The 24872-nt window shown below is 41.6% G+C and overlaps 1 protein-coding gene across 6 annotated transcripts in view; it reads left to right on the top strand.

The window, feature by feature from the left end:
- CMSS1 (cms1 ribosomal small subunit homolog) overlaps window positions 1-24872 on the top strand; it is a 372753-nt gene that overhangs the window by 314499 nt on the left and 33382 nt on the right. For 3 of the 6 annotated variants that reach the window (XM_075072415.1, XM_032776664.2, XM_032776665.2), the window contains exon 2: window positions 22642-22748. In XM_075072415.1, the coding sequence (XP_074928516.1) occupies window positions 22642-22748 (107 nt within the window). Of the gene's footprint in view, window positions 1-709; window positions 804-8394; window positions 8738-22641; window positions 22749-24872 lie in introns of those variants that run through there. The other 3 variants (XM_032776668.2, XM_032776667.2, XM_032776666.2) reach the window with 3 other exon arrangements.

The raw sequence follows: 24872 nt of genomic DNA, 5'->3' as shown, positions 1-24872 counted from the left end.
AATATTTACTGTGATGTTCATAAATCTGGTTTAATCAGACATGGATACTGTGTTGCACATGCTGGTGTATTCTTAATTATTTTCCTGTTTACTTTTCATATTAATAATGCGAATTAGTATTTTATACATCATCAGTCAAATAGCTGAGAATTTCTCCAGACCCATATTCAGGTCATTAACCCAAAAAACATTCATGTTAAGGGTAAATAGAGTACAGGTCTAACAGAAGAATCATGTCTGGTGCATTAAACAAATGACTCAATTTCTCAATGATGATGATATTATCAAGGAAAAAAAAACTTACATTAGTGAAGGAAATCTTCGTCTGCTGTATTCTGGAGAATTTCCTTCCTCTCATTCACTCCAAAGGGGCAAATCCACTTTCATAAAGAAAATTGTCTATTTAAAGATACAGAATGAGGGAAATTGATGATTCCTCCTCTGAGCTCCCAATTCACTTGTTTTAGCAAGTTGAGAAACCTAGTCACAACAGTAATTCAGAATGATTTTTCTGTTTGTATATTGTAGGCTGAGTAGCAGCAGCAGAGAGTTATATCCAGAGACACGAGACAGTGCTGCAAGGGAGAGACAGTAGGGAACCATGGCACAGACTTGGACCAAACTCTAAATATAACCCAACCCACTTTCTGTGCCGTTCTCTTCATACTCTGAAGGCAGATGACCTTGTCAGAAAACTGACCTCACAGGCTGTCACTCTCCACAAAGAGAATCTAATGGGACAGAGCTGCAGTGTAATGGGACAAAAAAGCAAGCAGCCATCTGTTTGTAGCAAACAAGTGTAGGTATGAACTCTATTTTTATGGTAATTACGGTCTAGATCAAGAGATACAGCTCTTTATTTGGACATTTCAGACACACTCTGCATACAAGTTTGGAACAGGGATAACAGATGGGATATTGCTTTGAATCATTTTGTACCTTCCAGCTTTAAATATTACAGAGCCTTGAAGGAAGATGAGTAGGAAGGGCATGACATTTCCCCTTCTAAAAGCAATGTGTATAGTGTAGTGCTTCCCTTTATAACATTTTAACTTTAAGATCTATATATCTAGTCTCTCTCTCCCTACTTTTGTTGCTGGTTTTCCTGAGATTTTGGAAAAGGTTTGGGGTAAACCATGAAATTTATGTATGAAAGGGTTACAAATTAGTGTATGTAGGGTGGGGAATGTAACTTGCTTTGAGACCAATTTACAGGGAAGAGTGAGTATATGCAGAAGGGAGAAGTTTTACAGAAGGAAATATGTGAGTTATAGGAATAAAACCTTTAGGCCTTTAGCCTTTGATGGGGAACGGTGCTTTTAAACAGATATTGATATTTATAATCCAGTTAGTTTTCCAGCAACCCTAAGTGGTAATATATCAGGATATTTCTTCTTAAGCTGACGGAGAATTAACTTAATATGTACTATAAAACTATGTTACAGTGTCACTCAGTGACTTGTGTGAAAAACAACTTTTATACCCACATTTTCTATTCTATGGAGGAAGTCAGGACATGGGCTTGTTTGCAATAGTAGTCTCTATTTCAATGTAATTGTTGGCAACATCCAACTGGCTCCCATGTATTAATGCCACTCATAGAATCATAGAAATGTAAGGCTGGAAGGGACATCTAGAGGTCATCACACCCAGCCTCCTGCGCCGAGGCAGGGCTCAGTAAACCTAAACTGTCCCTGACATCCCTGTTCTTAAAAAGCTCCATCAATGGGGATTCCATAACCTCCCATGGAAGCCGATTCCAGAGTTTATTGTTAGAAAGTTTTCCCTAACATCTAACCTAAATTTCATTTGCTGCAGATTAAGTTAATTACTCCTTGTCCTACCTTCAGTGGACATGGAGAACAACTGATCTCCTTCCTCTTTAGAACAGCCCTTAATGTATTTGAAGACTGTTGTTCAGGGCTGCCCAGAGGATCCAAGGGGCCTGGGGTCTTCAGGAGTGGGAGTCCTTCTGCTTCGAGTCTTTGGGCACTTCGGCGGTGGGTCCCAGAGCAAGTGAAGGATCCACCACCGAAGACCCGGAGTGGAAGGAGCCCCTGCCACCGAAGACCTGGAGCGGAAGGAGCCACCGCCGCCGAAGAAGCAGCAGCTCTGGGTTTTCGGCGGCAGGTCCTTCACTCGATCCGGGTGTGTTCGGCAGCACTGAAGGATCTGCTTCCGAAGACCCACCAAAAACTGTCATGGGGGCCCCTGAAAACTCCTATGGGGGCCCCTGCGGGGCCCAGGGCCAGGGACAAAATGCCTCACTTGCCACACCCCCGGGCAGCCCTGCTGTTGTCAACACCGCCCCTCCCTCCAGTTCTTTCTTTCTCCAGAATAAACATGCCCAGTTTTTTAAAACTTTTCATCATAGGTCAGATTTTCTAAACCTTTTATCATTTTTGTTGCTGCCCTCTGTACTCTCTCTAATTCATCCACATCTTTCCTAAAATGTGACTCTCAGAACTGGACATAGTTCTCCAACTGAGACCTCACCAATGCCAAGTATAGCAGGACAGTTAACTCCTGTGTCTTATATACGACAGTCCTGTAAATACGCCCCAGAATTATATTAGCCTTTTTTTTAACTGCATCACATTATCAACTCATATTCAATTTGTGATCCACTATAACCTCTAGATCCTTTTCAGCAGTCCTACTGCCTAGCTAGTTCTTCCCCATTTTGCAGTTGTGCATCTGATTTTTCCTTCCTAACTGTAGTACTTTGCACGTCTTTATTGAATTTCATCTTGTTGGATTCAGACCAATTCTCCAGTTTGTCAAGGTTGTTTTTAATTGTAATCCTGACCTCCAAAATGCTTGCAACCCTCTCAGTTTGGTGCGTCTGTAGCTTTTATAAGCATACTGTCCTCTATCCAAGTTATCAGTGTAAATATTGAATAATACTAGACCCAGTGCAGACCCCTGCACAACCCTACCTAAGTATGTCCTCCCAGTTTGACAATGAACTATTGATAACTATGCTTTGAGTACATTTTTTTCCCAACCAGTTGTACCCTCACCTTGTAGTAATTTCATCTAGACAACATTTCCCTAGTTTGCATATGAGAATGTCCTATGGGACTGTGTCAAGAGCCTTTCTAAAATGAAGATATATCACATCTACTGTTTCCTCCTTATCCGCTAAGTCAGTAAACTTGTCAAAGGAGGAAATGAGGTTGGTTTGGCATGATTTGTTCTTGACAAATCCTTGCTGTCTATTTCTTATAGCCCTGCTATACTCTAGGCGCTTACAAATGGATTGTTTAATAATTTGTTCCTGTATCAAAGTTAGGCTGACTTGTATATAATCCCTCTGGTCCTCTTTGTTCCCCTTGTTGAAGATAGGTATTATTTTTGCCCTTCTTCAGTCTGAGATTGCTTCAGATAGTTCATATGCATGCCACACTATTCTTAATGGTAAAACAAGCCTCAGAAAGGAAATCGGGGCATTATAGCCATGAGTGATACTATATGCTTACAAATAAAATAAAAGAAAAGAAATTGAATGGCAGTAGAGGGAAGCAAAACTGCAATATTCTAACTTTGAACAGCAATGCTAGAGTCAAAGATATCAGACAAAACTAAACCTGTTATTAATTAAATGGAATATCTTTTAGTACCGTGCATCATAACATCTTTATGGATGGCTCCTGTAGGCCGAAAAGCTAGCTGTAATAAAGAAAGTTGGTGTTTGACTTTGAGAAAATATGAAAAATGAATTAGACTGCCTCCAGACAACTTCTGTTTTCTTCATATACATTCTCAGGGCTGTGGGTTATCTCTCTGATACCTTTATGATGTTATGGTAGCACGTTTCCTTATTCTGATGCCAGATGATATCAGGACTAGCATAGAAAATAATCTATAATCTAGTTTATGGAATGGATTAACAGGGTTTCTGATTTCTGATACTGAATTCCTGTGGTATCTTGAGCATGTTTTTAATAAAGAGGCCTGTGCTTGTGGTATATCTCTGCCAGTTGCTTTACCTAGCATAGTGCAGGCTGTTATATATTAGAATTGAATGGGCTGTTAAGACCAACTCCTCTGTTGAATTGTTGCGGGGAGCTCCTCTAGGTCAGGTTTGAGGTGCATTGGTGGGGCTATGTGAGGGAAGCTTGCACTACCACCGCCTATGTATCATGACTTCTGTGTATGTAGAACTTCAGGTTCTAGAGCTGTCAATCCACTACATTTCACCAGCATTACTGTCAGACTTCTCTCCCCTTGCCATCCCTCGCGTCATCATAAAATATTGGAAGGATCATGATTTCAGAAAGTCAGTCATTTCTTCGTTCCCAAACAAACCGAGTAAGAAAAAATCCCTTCTAAAGTGAATATTGTTATTTCTTTTGGCATTTATTACCAATGTCCTTTTCTGCAGATAAATTCTGGGGTAGATGCAAGGTGACTGTGTAAGTTCTGGAGGTTCCTAAACCTCATAGTCTGAGGCAACCCCTTTAACTATAGAGTTAAATATTAACTCATGCCTATTCAAAGTTCTCTATAGATATTTTGCATTGGTTGTCCACATATTAATCCTTCTAAAAGACCCATTTCTACCTTATTCCTTATAGTGAATTAAATTGACTTGTATATAAATTGACTGTAGTTGTTTCCTTTCTCCTAACTTTTGTCTCGTCGTTTGTCTGTGGACTGGGGGCTCCTTGGAATGTTTGGAAAGTACTTGTAATGTAGTGTATTCACTGTTAAGGGAAGTGCCCCATATGGAGGTTCTTTAAAAGTGCTAAGTAAATAGGGTATGTGAGTGTGGTTTAATATTTCCACAAAGAGGCATTTTTGAAGCAGAGCGCTGTTGTTCGGTTAGATGATTCTTTTCAATTGATTCATCTTCTGAGTAAAATCATAGTCCCTGGACAGTTGTTGTCATTAAAATTCCATGGCACTTTTTACAAGACTAGAGGTATTAATCCCTGTGTCCTGTCCAAATTTTAAGGTGGTTATTACATTCGGACTCTCAATTCCCATGTGATTTCAGTTGGATACAGAGTTCCCTTGCTGTTTTAAATGGTGGGTAGTGTTGCGTGCAGTGTTAAATCCAGCATTGGCAGCATTTGAGTTGTTTGTGAAGTGGTTCTTGTATATGCAAGAATAGAAGCATCTTGTAATCCATCAGAAAGAAAGGCCCTAAATAAGTGTGAAATATTTATTTTATTGTTGTTTTAATAAGCATCCGAAACACTTTTAAACAGCTGAGATCCTCATTTTCCATGTTACCTCAATAAAGCCAAAGTGACTTTCTGGAAATATTTTTTTTAAATACTTATGAGCTGAAAGAACATGCAAAATTTCAGTACAAAGGTAATTTTTGAGAAATTTAAGCAGCTGGGAGATTTGTAAGAGACAAAATTGCATCTGAGCTTTCACTATAATGTCAATGATTTTAACTTTGCCATAGGTAACAGGTCTCTTTTGTACATCATGTTAAAATATAAAGGCATCTTGAAGCACCAGTTGTTCCAGTGAGGTGCTAGTTATGAGGAAGTTAGCTAGAATGGGAAACAATAAAATGGCCTGTCAGACCCTTAACAGTGTATTTGTTGGTTTGACCACCTAGGATTTCAAAACCAGGTAAATAGATACATTTTCTAAAATCATTTGCCTTCTGTTCCAGTAAAAGAGCATTGCGGTCCCACTTGCCTCATTATCTCAGAAAGCAAAAGTGAAGAACATCAGACCCCTCAGTTATAGGGGAACACAATCATTCTGATTAGCATTAGGAGGTACTGCTAGTTAAAAAGAGATAACCAGCTATTTTTATCTGTAGCTGCTCTTCTTCTGTCATGTTTGTACATTTCCTCCTTCTTGTAGTGATATCTTTTGATGCAATATTTCTTTTAAATGTCAAGTAATCCGGACACTGAGTTGTAGTCAGTCTGCAACCTGAGCCTAATTTAGAGCGTTGTAGACCTAATCTCATATGACACAGTTCCATAAAAGTTATTTTAATGTGCTAGGTTAGACAGTTCTACCTGTCTGTCACTTGTAGACATACTCCTTTTTCTGTTCTGGTTCACTTCCAGTTAGTGAATCAAGGTGAACTCACAACTGGTTTGGAAGCATCAGCTCTGGTTGGGGGTGGAGGGTGTTGAAAGAAGAAGCTGGAAAGGGGAGTTGCAAGGGAGGTAATTCTTAGAAATGCTCCACGAAGAATTTTTTTTTCAGATACTGAGTATGACAGATATTAATGTCTGCATACTAAGCGTGTTGGACCATGTCCGAGCAAATCTAAAAATAACATGAAACTTCACCATCAAGGACTTTTCTCGTCAGCTGAAATGGTAGGGTTTTTAGTTCAAGTTGCCACTAAGCAAAGGAAGAAGGAAACTATGTTGAGTACTGTACCAGTAGACGTGTCCAGCAATTCAGCATCAGTAATTTTTTTGTATGAATTGACCAAGAAGAATATTTACATTCTGCGAGAAATTTTTCTTTATGGAGCAAAGTCATGCCTTTATTTGGAACCAATAAGTATAAATCTTTACAGATTGTTTGTACAGCCACAGTTTAGGGATAGGTTAAATAAAATATCCTGGGAAGGCATTAGGATCATCTTCGTCATTCCTGAACAGGACAGGCTTTCTGCCAGTTTGGTTGGTCAGTCCCCTAATAAGATTGTTCCTATTTCTGTTCGGTCACATATGACAGGTGCCCATGGGTCTCAGATGTGCACTACAATGCTTTCTTTGGCTACAGATGCACCCTTTCAGAAGCCTCATTGCAATTAAAGTAAGGGATTCTGGAGTCCATTTGGGATCTCAGGAGGTCCACTGCCCTGAATAAATGGAGAAGCCTGTTCTGGAAAAGGAAAGCCCAATGCATATGAGTGAGGGAAAGAAGAGATGGACTGGATGGATTGCTGTGGTTGGTGAGAGGAGTGGAGTGCGAAACATAGGCAAGAATCAAAGGTAATCACCTGATGTAACCATTGGGCCAGGTTGCCACCTCTGCCGCCAAGGACAGACTAAGCAAAGGTTGACATAGGAGCCAGAGCTAAGTGTGACACAGTTACTGTAAGGCAAAGCTTCATGTGCCACTGTGAACTGTGCCTACTAGTAATTATTCTGGTAGTTCACAGCTACTTGCTTTGTTGCTCTTAGAATCCAAGTGCTAAGATATCTGAGTATTTGAATGTATTCTATGTGAGGGGCCTGTCCTGGACCCATGACCAGAAAGGTCCTGAAGAAGTAACTTCCACAAGTTTTACTAAGTTGGAAAATCTTTCTCAGTGCAATAAATTGGAAAGGAAAGATCTGTATTAATTTTTAAAGAAGAGAGGCACTTTGCTGAGTCAGTCAGTCTTTCCACGTAGCATCAAAGATTTCCAGTGAGCTATAATTATTCTGCCCTTTTATGTGATTGAATATTAATTTTTCATTTCCTGTCATTACACTTGCTATCTTAATGCTTTCTAATATTTAATCTTGTTTTATTGTCTGAACTTCAACATGTTTTGCTAATCCTTAGCCAAGAGGGACACATTTTGGTTTTTGTTCATTCTTCTTGATTTTTCAGTAGTGCTTCAGTACACTGCTTACTGAGAGGAGGAAGGGCGGGGGAGAAGGAATACAGTCAATGGTGCTGGAACAGTTTGTATAGTGTGGGGTGCTGAGAGTCATTGAACCAAACTGTAAACCCTGGGTACAATGGAAACCACTTCAAGCCAAGAGGTGCTGTCACACCCCAGCACCTCTAGTTCCAGCACCTATGATTACAGTCTTTTTGGGAGGGAGGGCAGAAAGGAGGTGGAAATGTTTTGCCATTTGAATCTTTTTTCTGTCCAATTTACCAGAGATGCTTTGAAAGTGAGGGGAGGAACCACTTTTCTTGTAGCTGATTTTGATGATGTGTATTATTACCACCACTACTGTAGAAGACCCAGTCAGAGACCAGGACCCCATTGTGTTTAGGGCTCTACACTCTTAGAACAAAAGGATGGTAAAGTGTAGTTTTTGTTTTGTAATAAATCTGCTTGGCAACCATTTGACCATCTACTAGGATACCACACCATGGAAATTAAGGACTTCATGTTAGCTGAAGGGAAGAACTCAGATACTCCATCACCAAAAGCCAAGGACTCTACCATGTGAACTGAAGGATAACCTGCTTTTGATATTTGCAGTATAAGCCTTTAGCACGTATCTGAGTAATTCTGATTCCATCCAGTAGGCAGTTCCAACTGCTGCTTCCCTCTTCCTTCAGTGCTTCCTCTCTCTCTACTAGACCAGACATTTCTCTACATCCAAGATTCCTCTTTCGTTAATCTGCCCCTGTGACAGCTGCTGTTCAGCTCCCAGTTCAGCCTAGTTCAGTTAAAAACAGCTAATCTGTTCCCCAGACATTAATGAGCATCATAGCTAGGCTGGGAAGGAAAGTGGGAGTTTATCTCTCACATACTGCCTTGGGGAATAGTAGTGGGGTAGTACTTCAGAGGGGAAATGCAGCTTTCTCCTCTCCTAACCCCACTTTAAGACCAGCCATGCTGATCATCACCACTGTGGAGGTAGTGAGGCAACTTCTAACTGAGCAAGGATGAGCTGAAAGGTGGTTTCGTTCCGCAGCAGTTTAATTTAAAGGAGAACTTGACGGAAGCAGTCTCACAATGTATGCTTGAAGTAATTTATGGAGAACGGGAAAAGACAGAATATCGAAGAACTGCATTAAGATTAATTATGCAGTTCACTGAAGAATTAGGTAATTTTAAATGACAGAGGTAAGAAAAAGATGTGAAATTGTTTGCCTGGTTTTTTTTTTTTTTTTTCCCACCAAGTAATCTGAGATTTCAAGCCAGAACATAGTAATTTGGGAGTTTCCCCCAGCTGAAACTTTAAACAGAGCTAAATATTTCTCTTTCTGCTGGCAGCTCTGGGAAATAAAATTCTTCCTAAGTTAATGGGTATGTTGTAGATCAAGAGTGTTTTGGTTTTTTGTTTTGTTTGTTTGTTTAAACAACAAAATTCTACTATTTTTCAGTGACCTGATGCCCAGACTGAGTGGACCTTACTCACCTAAAGAGTCAAAAAAGAATTTTTTATGCTGCAGTACTCTTCAGTTTATAAAGACAACATAGCAACAACAAAAAAATCTTATTATTCTACAGCACCTGGGGGTAGAAGGCACCTTGTAGAATATATAAAAGATGTATGCTCTGTCTCAAGTTGCTTACAGTCTAATTTTAGGTATGATACTTTAGAGCAACACGTGGGAAGGAGGGGGAATAGAGAAAAGGATGAGATTTACAATAAAAGATTATGTGGTAACCTGGGTTTGTTATGAGTACCGCTGACTAGTGCTGCTACATTATCCGTTGTTTAATTTATTTTTCTTCCCACTCATTTCTGTCACACTCCCTGGTTCTCTGACTGATGTTAGCTAGTGTTGTTTGAATGCCCCATGGAGGGAGTGATTTGAATGATGAAAAAGAAAGGAACTGGTTGCAAGTGTGTTCCATGCAGAGAGAGCTACATGATAGATGGCACAAAGATGGGAGTGGGAGGATAATATAGGAGTACTAGGGTGGTGGTTATCCATGGTTCATCTAGTCCAGTATCATATCTCTGACAGTGGCAAGAACTGGATGCTTCAGAGATAGGTGAAAGAAACCCCAGAGTGCACAATTATGAACTAGTCTGGCCACAGGAGAAGTTTTTTCATAAATCCATGACGACGGCTGCCTTATATCATAAAATAGGAGCGTTACATCCCTTCTAAAAATGGTTTTGTCCTATTTAATGCACCTGTGAATAGTTTTAGTTATCCAGATAAAAATCTGATAGTTTTCTTAATCCAGCTGAGATCTTGGCCTCAATAATGTCTACAGAAGTGACTCACACAGGCCAGGAACATGTTGTATATCCAAAATCAAACAAATTTCATCTTTTAGAAGTTGTTGCTTTTCTTTTTAATCAAATGTTCCTCTGTTCCTATGTTATGAAAGAAGGTAAATAGATGTGTCTGATTTACCTTGTCTGTGCCATCCATTATTTTGTATTCCTCTCATTTTTCTGTTTATCTCCTCTGTAAAGTAAATAGTTAACGATCCCTTTAGTCTGTCTTCTTGCCTCTTACCATTTTGTCACCCAGCTCTGAGCCTGCTTTATTTTATTCTAACCTTTTTTGCGATGAGTGTGATCAGAACTGAACCCAATATTTTAGGAGAGAGGATACTACTGACTTACATAATGGCATTATAACATATTCAGAATTATTCCCATTCTTTGAATCCTAACATTTTCTTTGCATTTTTGACTGCTGCAGCACATTATGCATTGGCTCACAGGACTACGTTGTCCTGGGAGAGTTTACATTTTATTTCATTGATTGTTCTTTGTCATTAAAACAGTTAAATATTTATGTTAAGGTAATTTTGACTCCTTTACCAGACACATTAGCGCAAAGGAGTGGCATGAAGAGAACAAAGGGCTTAATAATGAGAAATTATGCCAGCAAACACAAATCCACACCTGTTAACTAATACGAACAAACTTGCATCCTACTTCAAGACATGTTGTTTAATTTTCACAACCAGGAGTCATTAAATAGTACAGTCTGGAGAAAGTTACCTGGCAAATGTCCCTGCTAAGTAGATGTGATGTTCAATAAGGGAGACAATAAAGGGGAATCTGCTATGTGCAGATTGAAAAAAAAAAGTTTGGAATTATAGCACTGGATGTGTTTGCAGAAGTGTGATAATTTGTGATAAATATGTATGAAAGCTTACATGCGCATGGTAAATCTTTCAAGGTTACCATATTTAGAGAGCAAGAGAGTGTGTGCGTGTATGTCTATATTTAGATGTCTAGTGCCTGGGGGGAGTATAATATACTGCTGGGAATACCGAGAGCTGTGAGACACTGTACTATCCCTCTGCCCCAGCAATAGTGAGTTTTGCTGGTGATTAGACTGTATGTCAGCTCCCTGCTGCACCAGCCAGTCTTCCTCACCAGCAAACTGATCGAGGCTCTCCTGGCCCAAACTTCACCTGGCAAGGAACAGTCAGTGAAGTTCAGCCCCATAGCTCTTATTTGTTTCTTTGCAATGCACAGCTCCTACCACTGTGTATTCACAGAAAATACTAAGTTTACTGCTTTGTTAAAGAGTCAATACATCATAACTTATTAATTTAATTGGGGTAAATATACCCTTCTCTTCAAACATAGCACTGAAATGATTTATAGTAAAAGTAAAACAAATTTATTAACAAAAAGACCATGGATTAAATGATATCAAGTGAAGGAGAGAAAGGTAGAGCAAGTAAAAGGGAAAACATGTATCTAAAAGTCTAAATCTTTATCTTTATTTACCAGTCCTTGTTCAAGATGGTTTCTTTTATCCACAGTCTCCTTTCCAGCTGTTTACTGGCCAGGAGCCATCACTGAGATCAAATTGCTTAAGATCGTCTTATCAGATGCAGAGCTTGCCAAGCCAATTTGTGGCAGCCTCATCAGCAAAGTGCAGAGCCCTCAGACCACCATTAAATCTAGTCAGAAGTCAGTCAGCCAGTGATGTGTAACATTGTCTATCTCTGGCCACAGCTGCATGTGAGAACCTCTTGTTGGCTCCAGGTGTGAAGGCTGGCCAGGGCCGGTGCAAGAATGTTTCGCGCCCTAGGTGAAACTTCCACCTTGCGCCCTCCCCCGTCCTTGAGCCCCCGTCCTGAGCCCCCCCCCACGGCAGCCCCCCCCCGAGGCACACCCCCCCAGCTCACCCCTGCTCTGCCTCCTCCCCGGGCCAATCAGCTTAGGCGCCGCAAGCCTGGGAGGCGGGAGAAGTGAAGCAGCCATGGCGTGCTCGGGGAGGAGGCGGGGCAAGGGTGACCTGGGGCGAGGAGTTCCTGTGCGTGCTGCTGCCCCCCCCTTACTTGCTGCAGGCGGCCCTCCCCGCGGCCCACTACCCCAGCTCCCTCCACCTAGATGCCGGCAGCGACCGGGGCGGCCAAAGATCCGGTTGCTGCTGAAAAAAATGCCGCCCCCCAAATCCTAGCACCCTAGGTGACCGCCTAGGTCGCCTTAATGGTTGCACCGGCCCTGAGGCTGGTTATACATTGACCCTGGACCATTCACAATCGGATCAGGAAGGCCCATGAACAGCATGGAAGTCAAAACTGGATACACCGAGTCATTTATAAGAGACTTGTTTCCGACGTCAGCTGCAGACCATTCTTCAAGCCAAGTAGTCATCACAGAGAAATCTGGGCAGGCAAGAGGGCCCACAATAGGTGCTTCGACAGCAAGCGTACTTACCCTTGGATGGTCAAAAAGGTGTGTGTATTTGATCTTCTTAACCATTCTGGCTGTAGCATCCTCACAATGGATGAGCTTAATGGATGTGTGCTTATGGTACTGATGTGGGTTGAATCATACCAGCTGCGATGCACATGGTTGAGTATAGTTGTGTGTCAGTCAACTTGATGTGAAATAAATGGAGCCAGTATTCTGCTGCAGAGTAGCAAAGGGCTAACCCAGATAATAGGAGTTTGCTCCCCTAGAAGTGCCAACCAATTTGCTTAGATGGTTGTTCTGCCTCCTTACCTTAGCTGCAGTGTCCTCAGGTGATTAAGATATGGGGAAGACCTCTCTAGGGTGGCTCTGAGGTAGACTGTGTAGGATTTATGTTTCAAGCAATGAAATTAGGATAAATCACTGTTAATGCTTCAGTCAGCTGCTGGCAATCCCTCAGCACTGAGGTGCAGTATTCTCAGGACTAGTCTGATGGCTTGAACGTTGTGGGAGGGAAGTGGAATTGCATCAGGAATGTTGGCTGACAAGTGACCGAGATTCGGCCCTAGAAAGGACTTTGAATGCAGTCTGCTGATTGGATAATCAGCTTCTCCGATATGAACTGGGTTGCATGACGAGAACACTGATCCATCGCCCCCGTCTCTTAAGATGGATTCTCTCTCTCTATGTGTATCATTGTGATGGAGTGTTCATCCCACACTAGCCCTGAAGGGGTTAAGGTGGCTCAGAAGGAGCCAATTAACCATATTGGCCACACCAGGGAGAGAGCTAGGGACTGAAAAAAGCTAACTGATGATTTAGTCGGCAGGAGCCATCTGAGCTTATAGAAAGCCAGGAAGTTTGCAGCAGAAGGGGGATGCAGGGAGAGAGTCTGAGGTCACACTCTGGGCACAGAGAGGTGGGGCAGGAAAAAACCCAAGGGGAGCAAAAGCCCCATGATCCTTGCCATGTGAGAAGGGCTTACCCAGAGGCGTTTTGGGGAAGAAAGTCTGTGGAAGGCAGAGTAGGAAGAAGCCCAGGGAAAGAGCCATGAGAATTGCAGTTTAGTCTTTGGCTGCTGATGATAGGGTCCCTTGAGCTGGGTCCTGGAGTAGTGAGCAGGTCTGGGTTTCCCTAGCAGCCACTCAGAAGTAGCTCAGGACAGGTGAAGGCTGCATCTGGACATTTGATCCAGTGTGATGTCAGTGCCCCAGAAGGGGAGGACTGAATAGTGACCTGGTCAGAGGGCTGAGTCATGAAGAGGGACCCAGGGACCCAAGACCCAGAGAGAGGCCAGGGTTCAAAAACCAATGGAAGGAGGCACCAGACCAGGTGAGAGCTATCCCCAGATCCAGCCACAAGAAGGTGCTCCAGGAGTGAGGTTATCCCATTACAATCCCACAGGGATTTCTTTATCTTACAAGTCAGAAAGGCTTCCTGGGGATTCAGTTTCCTGTATTTCTCTGGAGTGCAAGAACCATTGTTAATTCTCTGTCTCTTGAGTTCAGGAAGAAGATACCCTCTACTGGTTTAGCTTGATAGCTTTATTTACTGCTCATATGTAAATTGAGGTAAACCCACATTCCATTGTCTAAGACAGACGTGTTTATCACCTGGTCTACGCTGTCTTGTCTGACTTAAACATCATGCTGAAGGAAGTCATAAACTTCACATATAAGTTAACACATGCATTTTACAACAGTATTAGTAACCAGTGTGTTATTGGCTTTCATATGATACCGAACAAGGCATATTTTGTATATTATTATTGAAGTGGTGCGTAGGGTGAGAATATAGGGGTGCTTCGGGTCACGAGTCTTGTCCATTCTGGCAGATATGAGATACAGCTGATGGTGGTGTGGTACTGAAAGAAAAAGTGAAACAGCACCAAAACCCTTACCAGAACTTCTATTTAGTTATCCACATCAAAAGCTTTAAGTGAAAATGCAATAACCTTATATGAGAATAAACACCAGTATAGGTGTTATCCTGTATCAATAGGAAAATTGATACAGACAACTGTTCCTTTAAATAACAGCATTCATGCAGTAAACTATTCCATCGGTGCATGGACATCAAGTCATTATGTCAATAAAGGTACAAATCAACAGTTTATTAATAAACCAGATTCCGGAACATTGAAAGGGACACTTAGGAAACACAACAGATAATATGAAGGAGGAACTTATTTTGTCTTTAATTCTGTGGGAGAGGTGCCACCACATTTACTCACATTGAGCAGTACTTTACTCCATGAGCAAACCATTCACTTTAAGGTTACTATCCACAGAGTAAGGTACTGCTTAATCTGAGTAAGAGTGGCAGAACCTGGCCTTGTGGCATTTGAGCACACACAAAAAAACATTTCTAGTATTGCTAGAACTGGAGTTGACGTGGTGTCACAAACAATGATAGTTTGAAGCCATCTGCTGTATTGCAGGGATATGAATGACTGTTTCCAGAATAGATGCCAAGTCCAGATGTCATGTAGAATAAGAAATAGTTCATTAAGACATACTCAAACTGGAGACGTGTGCATATAGAACCTTTGTTATTGTCTTCAGAGCCTGCTCTTATTTTCATTCCAAGCTGAAAGAGGACAAGGATCTTGCATCGTAGCATGGTCCAAAACTCAGACAGGCAGTGAACAGGTGGTGCATTGTTTGTGAGGTTATATCATGGACACCATTTGTCCGCTCTTAGATTTAGGTAACCAGCAGAGTACCCGGCTAGATACAAGAGGAGGAGTATTTCTGACTTACTGTTAAAGACTCTCACACTTCCCTTTCTGGATATGCGAGATTAGGATTCATAAAGAAATATTTAAAGATAGCTGTCAGTTTTCCTTGTTCCTCGTGCAGTGCCTGTTAGTTACAGTATGGAACAAGTATCCTGAGAAGCAACTGATGCATCATTTGCACAGAAACACAAATATATTCCAGTACGGACTTGGATGGATTGGGTAGTGGGGTTGAACCGTTGGATGGACTGCATTTAGGGTGACCGGATGTCCTGATTTTATAGGGACAGCCCTGATTTTGGGGTCTTTTTCTTATATAGGTTCCTATTACCCCCCTACCCCCTGTGCCTATTTTTCACACTTGCTGACTGGTCACCCTAACTGCATTCAAATAACCAAGCCATAGACGACGCTGCAGGGTTACAACAGGTTGTGTAGAAGTTGGTAACTCTACAAGCTTCCTGTTGAGTGGTGGAACAGAGAGTGAACCTATCACTTGCAAAAGCAGGATGCCTTATGTGGCTTGTCACTAATGCCTTCTCACTATAGCCAGGGAAGTTGCTTCCCCAAGTCCAAACAACACAGTTCCCTTAAAATGATCCAGTCTCAGGCCTCCATCCAAGTACCCACGTCAAATATGATGAAAAGTTCTGTAAATCTTATTTCATCATATACAAGAAAAGGTTCTGCCAATCCCAAAGGGTCAGACACATTCTCTCCCAGGATAATGAATGTTTCAGATCTTACCCAAATATGCGCTACAGCCAATTCTTATTAGCTAAACTAAAATTTATTAAAAAACAATAGAGAGAGAGCATGTTAGAAGATCAATATACATACAGACATGACTTCAATTTGTTTAGGTGCAGATTCATAACAGAGATAGTGAGCTTTGTAGTTGCAAAGGGTTCTTTCAGAAATAGTTGATAGTTTGTAGTTCAATGTCCAAATATCATATTCAGGGCATACCAGCATAACTGGGACCTCAGTCTTGCAACTCAAACGTCCTCTGATGAAGCCTAAGCACATCTGAGAGGACAGAATCAGGACCCAAGGATCTTTTATACAATTTCATGTCTTTTTACAAATTGGAGTACCTCAGAGAACAAAAGGTAATTAGGATGACTTCGAAGGGAGTGCGGCACTGGTACTTAGCTATATGAATTAACATAAGGCCATTTGCTTGTTCCTCCATCATTCACAGAGAGATGAATACAGAGATATCTTATTTAGAATTCATTTAAATGATATCAGAATACAGCATAGACAGGACTGTTGATTTCATTGTCAACTCTACTCATACATATGTACATACACAAAAACACAAACATTATCTCCCCACATGTCTTTTGGGAGTTATTTATTTTGCGGGATGTTTAACCCTCTCTAGCCACGTGTCACAGTGCTAATGATCCATACCTATGTGACTGAAGAGCATAATCCATAGGCACTTCGGAAGGAATTGGGGTTGATGGCACAGAGAAGGAAACACTCGCTCCCAGATGGGGCTCTAAGAGGATATTATATTAGCAGGGGAACAAAGAGAGTGAGAAGTTGATGGACCGACGCAGACACCTGAACTCTAAGATCTAAATAAACTTGCTTAACCTGATGAATCTACAAAATTGTACATTATCAGACTTGGCTGTTGTCCAGGGCTAGATTATATAGGACTTTATAGCCTTCATTGAATTGAAATGTCTATTTTTGAGCAAACGTGTTCTATTTAAGAGTTTTTAAAATGTATCCTGTGGCTTCTTATTCTGGTCACTCCTCGTGGCCACTAAGGTTTCCCTGAGTTGTGCTATAGGAGAGTAAGTCCTTCAACAAGTGTAGAGATGCCACACTGTAGACTCTAGATGCAGGCACAGGTGCTGGAACTAGGGGGTATGGCTTCACCCACTGGCTTGAAGTGGTTTCCATCATATACATTTGATTCAATGGCTCTCATCACCCCCACTATATAAATTGTTCCAGCACCAAGGGATGCAGGCTGTGGTTTCCTAGGACACTTCATGCTGAGACAGAAACCCTCACTTCAGAGCACAAGGAAGCATAGGGCACAGACACAGACCAATGGACACTGCTACTGAAAATCTGATGGTCTCAGATGCATGGAGCGCATGCACACCCACGGTGAATAGCCCAAAAGGACGACACATCTCGAAGAACTACAGTTTCCAGAAGGTAAGTAACATTAATTACATATTGCATGAAAAGTTCCACAAGCCTTAAGAAAAAGGCTAAAAGAACAGCTATGAAACATGACAGTAAATGGTATCATTTGGAGAATAGAACCACCAACCAATTGGGTTCACTCCTTAATGAAAAAGGAGGGGGACAATGGCTGTGTATGGACCCTAAAGAGTGAACAATCCACTTGGCTTCAAAAAAGTGAACTGTTGTCTGAGATAGCAGGAGCCAAATTATTCAGCAAATTAGTTGCTTCATTTGGATTTTGGCATATCCCCTCAGATACTCAAAGCTCCAAGATCTGCGCTTTCAGCCCACCATTTGGCACAAACTACTTCCCAAGACACTATATTCGGCTCCAGAAGTATTTCCCTATACAGTGAGCCAGATGTGAGAGGAATTAGCGAGTGTGAAAGTGTACATTAATGATGTAATCATTTTGGGGCAGCACTGCCATTGAACATCAGGAACAACTGAAGAAAGTATTTGGAAATTGTGAGAGCTAATAACCTTAAGGTGAATAAGGCCAATTTCAAGCAATAGAAATAACATACTTGGGAAAGAGACTGACCTCCAAGGGAATCTTGCCCAGTGAATCAAAGATTGAAGCAATACTGAACATACTGAGACCTGAAGATAGAAAGATAATTCAAAGGCTGCTAGGTGTGTTGAATTATGTCAGCAAATACATGCCTATCTGTACTGCACACACAGTTCATCTAAGACATCTCACAAGGTCACCAAATGAGTGTAGATGCCTAATGTGATTTAAAGCACATTCTGATACCAGTTCCAGGGCTGCAATTTTATGACTGATTGAAAGACATTAAACTCTCCACAGACACCTTAAAAGGAGAGCTGGGAATAGTAGTATTTCACTATCATGGAACTGATTTGTTGCCAGCCTCAAATGCATCTAGGGCTGTGACAGCTGCAGAGACTATATAGGCACAAATTGAAAGAGAGACATTAGATCTGGTGTATGGATGTACAAGTTTTCATCACTTTCTCTGTGGTCTTATCTTCAAAACAGAAATTGGTCACAATCCATCGATTGCAGTACACAAAAAGGGACTTGGAGAAGCATAACCAAGAATACAGTGAGTGCTTTTGAAATTACAAAAGCATGATGTGATCCTGGAGTTCTAATCTGGATGCCACTTAGTAAGGGTAGATACATTATCAAGATCATATGGTCCATCTGACAATATACAGCCTGATGATCTGGAACAAGCAGTTAACATACATGTGAATATGATAGGTGTCACATGGTGTATTTTTAGACTAAAGACAAAATGATATAAGCAAAGATACAAGTGATAAGTAAAGGAGGAAAAACAGATTTCCCACCTGCCTATTCCCTATCAGTGATCTCAGAAGTGCTCTTGAAGGGAACACAGATCGTGGTTCCTGCAGAGGTGAGAAGGGAAATATTGGAACAGATATATGAAGGGCACCTGGGAATGACCAAATCAAAAAGAGAGAAGGTTTATTGTTGCCAGAGATGAACAATGATGTTGAAGAAATGGTGAGCAGGAGTAGAACATGTCAGAAATATAAAGATTCCCAGCTGAAGAAAACAATGGTACCGTATGAACAACTTGAGATTCTATGAGACAAAGTTGGAATTCACAAGTTCATCTTGAGAAGACATGATCACATATTTATAATGGAGTACTTACCCAATTTCCCAGAAGTAAACACACTTGAAGATACCACAGCAGCACCAATAGTCAGGCATCGTAAAAATGATTTGCACATCATGGAATTTCAAGAACAATAACTGGCAATGGACCACAGTTCAAGAATAGGGCTTTCCTGGACTTTGGTAAAAAGTATGGCTTTCATCATGAGACATCTAGTCCGATATATTGTAAGATCAGTGGATTATCTAAATGTGGACTATATATACTGAAGAAGTTGCTCAAAAAAGCAGTGGATGCAAGAGAAGATCCATACTTAGCACTACTCAGCTATAGCACTACATTGCCACAATGTGGAAAGTCATCCACTGAACTCTTCTGCAACAGACATATAAATACTTGATTACCAGGTATGGGACAATGGAAAGGATTATTAGGAAGTATTTGATAGTGAGGGGGAAAACTGGGAAAGTACAACCAGATGAATTCAATTAAGGAGCAAGACCCCCACTCCACAGTTAAAAAACAAAGTGAGAATTTGGCAAGATGGACACTGGCCTGTCCAAGCTACAGTGATCAAAGAGGAGTCTCCCAACTTGTACTCAGTGATCACAGAGGAAAGCAAAATCTTACAAAGGAATTGTATGCATCTGCTCAAGATACCTGAAAACTTGGCCGAGACAAATGAAGTGAGAGCAGACATACTGGCTGGAAACAATTCACAAACTGTGACCCTGTTGTTGAGCCTGAGACTGGACAGCTTGTTACAGGCAAGAACTTGCCTAAAGAGAGTTTGCAATACAGCAGATTGAGATGTGTTAGGGTTGTGTTTAAGCAACCTTAAGATTTAAGTCAGTTCAGGGTACAGGAGCGGGCATTGGGTGCTGGCTCTGGGAAAGGGCTCAGGGCTGGGGATTGGGGTGCGGGCTCCAGCCAGGTGGCACTTACCTCAGGCGGCTCTCGGTTGTCAGCGCAGTGGGGCTAAGGCAGGCTCCCTGCCTGCTCTGGCCCCACGCTGCTCCCAGAAGGAGCCAACACACCCCTGTGGCCCCTGGGGGGTGGCACATGGCTCCGCGCGCTGCCCTTCTCTGCAGGTACTGCCCCCGCAGCTCCCATTGGCCTCAGTTCCACATTCCAGGCCAAAAGGAGCTGCAGGAGTGGTGCTTGCAGGCATCATGCAGAGGGAGACCCCTGCTATCCCTTTCCCCGGGGTGGAGGTGGCGCGCTGGCCAGTTCCAGGAGCCGCATGGGGCTGGGAAGGCAGGGTGCAAACCTGCTTTAGCGGCAGCCCCACTACACCATCGGACTTTTAGCAGCCAGAGATCATGATTGACTGGGAGAGTCTCCAGGATCGAGCAGTCAATCGCGATGGACCGGTTGGTGACCGCTGTTTTATAGTGTTTATTTTTAGTTCAGTCAAGAAATTTAAAACAGGGAAGATGTGCTGTAGACTAAGTCCTCCAGGGAATGGAGAGATGCTACACTTCCTGCAGACTCTAGATACTACCTTCAATTTCCTGTGACACGGTTTTTGTTGGGGCAGAAACAGAGAAACCCAGAACAGGGCAGTTGCAGGCTGCAGCTACACAGACTAGTAGAAACTTTTCTTTCTTCATTTTTGGTACATAGTTCCTGCTCATAATAAAGTGTTTATCTTAACACCACTTTGGGACAAGCAGATCATTCCCTTAGGCCTTTGACTCAGTGCTCCGGGCAAGAGATGTTTTTCACCACCACTCTAGATCTGCAATATTAGGATTTGGTTTTGTTCACTTTCCTCTTGGGATTTCAAAATCTCTTGTGATCCTTCATAGGTGGCAAATGAATGCCTGTACTTTCTTGGCCCACATTTCTGATCTGAATAAAGTTCATTAGCATGTTGATAGGTCCCTCTCAGTGAGGGGGCCGTTGCATGTGTGGGAGAGAAAACAAATTTCCTTTTCAGTCCCCATCCTGCTTCTAGAGTGATTACAGTTTTACATAATCAAATCTGTGTCCAATATGATTTCATGACAAATGGTATCCAGTCTATTACAGAGTGTTTACTGATTTTTTTCTTCCATTACTAGCTGTCAAGCTCACAAACTTTAAACTCAGCAGCTTGCAAAGGATACTTACTGTAATTCAAATTCTCCAAAATGTGAGAAAGCATGGAACTTAGACTGTAATAGTCTCCAGGGATAAATATGTAAAATCATTGATAACCATTATGTGATGTTAGGATTTTCCCATGTAATTCCAAATTATTGTGTTGATGTGTGGAGATTTTTATAAACAGATTTCTAACTTCTATTGCAAAACTTTAATGTGCATTGTTGCATCTCTGGAGGAGTGAGGACTATATAGACTTTTTCATGCCAGTGCTTCATTTTTCAGTAAATAAATCACAGTGTATTAGTAAGTGCCAAATACAGTTCATTGTCTCTCTCTTTTGTCTCTCTTTATTAATCTCTTGAGCCTGTAACTACTTACTGCTGGTGGTCACGCAGATATTACATAATAGTGAATGGGCATGTCTTCTGTAGTTTAATGCTTGAAATATCATATTGTTCACATTTTTCAAATAAAAAGAAAAATCTTTAGATGGGCTACTGCTAAGCTCAAAATGCAGGAGAGTTCAACTATTGTCAATACATCTTAGGAACAGAAAAAATAAGATCCCCCAAATTATTGGATACAGAAATTGAATTAGTCAGTTTTAATAATTAAAATTGATAGGATGAAGATTCTGACGATTAGCAGCGGAGTAACTATCGATAGTAATTTGGTCTATATCAGAAATTTTTTTGCAGTTGAATAAAAGCTCCTAAACTGCTTTCCTAGGTTAACTTGACATCTGCTTGAAATGGGAGGCTAATGTTACCTCTTTGAATGGTTTTTCTTCCCAGTACTTCCCTTAAAAAAATTTCAGAATGTTCCTTGATCCATATTGTTTTTCTCAAAACATCAGTGTCTTTTAGCTTTCTGGTCATTCTGTTTTAAGTGTGGGAATGACGACATCCCCTAACCATCACTAATAAGGGTCCCATGGCCTAAAATTCTACACACAGAATTGAATATATATATCTTTATGGAATAGAACATGTCACCAAGTTTCACATTCTTGCTTTTATAAGTAATTAATACTAACAAAGCAGTCTGGACTTTCAACCTGAGCTATTTTTTTCTCAAAGTGCAAGTCTTGTGTCTTGGGGGAGAGGGAGGGAGTAGCTGACTTCTTCCAAGAGAAATGCCAACAAATCTACCAAGAAAGGGTTGTTTTCCCAGCAGTCCTATGGTCTAAAAATTATTATTTTCTAGCAGTAGTATTGTTACTGGTTTGTTGATCTAGCAGTGATTTATTAGGATTGGTCCACAACTGAACATAGGAAATCTTGGGCCATGGATCAGGGTCATGTGTTTACTTGTCTTGAAATAAAGCTGAGCAATGTAACTAAACTTATAGAACTGCAGTTAATAAACAGTGAATGAATATGTTTTTGGCATTTTGCTGAATGAGACTAAGATTTCTTGGAGAGATTGTGAATTACTATTAATGATACTGCAGGTAGCAGGTTGTTCACTGAATTCCACAAAGACAGGAAAACAGATTGTTTTATAGAGCAGAGGATTGAAAATATTAAGAGTGACTATGGAAGTAATCCTCAGTCACTTGTATTTTGGAACTATGTTACTTGCTGCTGAAGTTGTTTCATGTAGATAAACTGGGCATGATGTTACAACGACCCCCTGCCCAATAGAAGCTATTATCACTATTGTTGTACGTTTTTCTAGTGGAAAGTTGAGAGGTGTGTTTAAAAAAACAGTGCTTTTTATTTCTCAGATCCTTCTGATGATGAAGAAATGGAAAAATCAACCAACACAAGTAAACCAGTACAGCCTGACTCAGACTCCGGGTCCAAACCTGCTACAGCAAAGAAAAGAAAACAGGTTGGTAAGATTTGCGACTGTATTGATCGTAGAGATAATAATACATAATGAAATCATGCTTTTCACCCTAAATAAATGGTGCATTTCTCCACTTACTGTCCTGATCTCTTGCTTAGTACTGTTGTATAGCCTGCATTATCTGGAAACGATTAGGTTCCAATCTTAAGAGATTTCAGTCATAACTTTAGTCTCATTTTATACAGGTACAATAGGGCGCAAAGCCCATCTCTTTCCCCAGGTTTGAGTCAGGTGACTGTGCAGTGGTGAAGGGCTAAGTGATGTGCCAGTCTTTTAATGTTGACATTGCCTGAAGATTCTTATATTTTATTATTTAAGTACTGTACAGCACCGAGAGAGACAACCAGAACCTGCCCTCATTGAAATGGCCCTTAGACTGGAGTGAGGAATGATTGGGTTCCAGATGATGGACATGGTTAGAGCCCAGTTTTGCATAATGTAAAGCACCTTCAACTCCCACTGAAACCAGTAGGAATTGAGGACGCTCAGCACCTCGCCGGATGTGCATAACAATAAACGATGCAGCGAGCTCACTGACTAAACTGGCAAGTAGGCAGCAAGAAGATTCATCCATAACAGACTATGGAGTTTAAAAGGTCTCTTAATATTGTTGCCTTCAAGGTATCACACCCTCGAGTGACCTGGATGGATATAAGGGATTAGGAATGAGATAAGAATCTTTCTGCTTTAGGTTGTCAGTTTTCAGTGTGGCCCAGGTCAGTAGTAGCTAGAAGTTCTAGCTGTACGATGGCTAGCCAGTAATATAGGTGAAATAAGCTTGTAGTATCATTCCAGCTTGTGATGGACAAGTGTCAGAAACACCACTGGCATTTATTGCCACCATTTTTTATGGTCTCTGCAGAGTCACCGAGGACTGAATGGGCCATGGACAGTGAACTTTTGTCCACCTCCTGGTCATGATGGTGGCTCTGTGGCTGAGTAATGTGTGGGAGGCTTACGCTACCGGTGCCCATCCAGTGTCCATAAACAGAGGAGTTCAAGGCTGTTAGTACAGCAATTTTTGCCACCACTAACTACAGTTCAACATTTAAAATGAAATAACAGTCATTGCAAAGAATAAGCTTCTGTACATGTAACACTGCCTCCTACTGGAGGGAATTAGACTGCTTAACTGTAGCCTTGGACAGGGGTTCGTAACGGGGCCTGTGAACCCTTTCGGGGGGCCAGGGGCCTCTGAGGCTAAAACCCAGAGCCCAAGCCCTATCCCGCAAGGCTGAAGCCAGGGCCACAGTTGAAGCCTTGATCCCCGGCGCCCCCACTCCCCACCCCCTCCGCGGCTGAAGCCAAGAGCAGCAGGGCTGAATCCCTGAGCCCTGGTGCTCCCCACGGAGCAGCAGCCCTGAGCGAATGGGCAGAGTTGGGAGGCACAGGGTTGTTCCCTTCCCCCTCAACTACACTGCAAGAGCAGGGCAGTCCCAGGGCAGCTCCATTCACCCTCCTCCACCTCCTAAGGAGCGCTTAAAGACGATAAAGTCATTGCGGAGAAACTAAATGGATTCTTTGCTTCAGTCTTCACGCCTGAGGATGTTAGGGAGATTCACAAACCTGAGCCGGCTTTTGTAGGTGACAAATCTGAGGAACTGTCATAGATGAAGTGTCACTAGAGGAGGTTTTGGAATTAATTGATAAACTCAACATTAACAAGTCACCGGGACCAGATGGCATTCACCCAAGAGTTCTGAAAGAACTCAAATGTGAAGTTGCGGAACTATTAACTAAGGTTTGTAACCTGTCCTTTAAATACTTCTTGTACCAATGACTCGGAAGTTGGCTAAATGTCGCCCAATATTAAAGCCTGTAGAGGTGACCCGGGATTACAGACTGGTAAATAGTCATGTCGGTACCGGTGGCAAATTAAGTCGGAACTAATAGTTAAAGAATAAAATTGTCGACACACAGAAAAACATAAACTGTTGAAAAATAGTCAACATGGTTTCTGTAAAGGGAATTCAAGTCCTTCTAATCTATTAGAGTTCTTTGAAGGGGTCCACAAACTGGGGAGTAAGGGTCAGTGGGATCATAGTGTACTTAGATTTCAGAAAAGCCTTTGACAAAGGTCACGCCACGCAAAGGTCCTACGTATTA

The sequence above is a fragment of the Chelonoidis abingdonii genome, chromosome 1 (assembly GCF_003597395.2).
Source record: "Chelonoidis abingdonii isolate Lonesome George chromosome 1, CheloAbing_2.0, whole genome shotgun sequence".
In the NCBI taxonomy this organism is placed as follows: domain Eukaryota; kingdom Metazoa; phylum Chordata; order Testudines; family Testudinidae; genus Chelonoidis; species Chelonoidis abingdonii.
The sequence above is the reverse complement of the archived record's forward strand: the minus strand, read 5'-3'. Positions and strand labels throughout refer to the sequence as shown.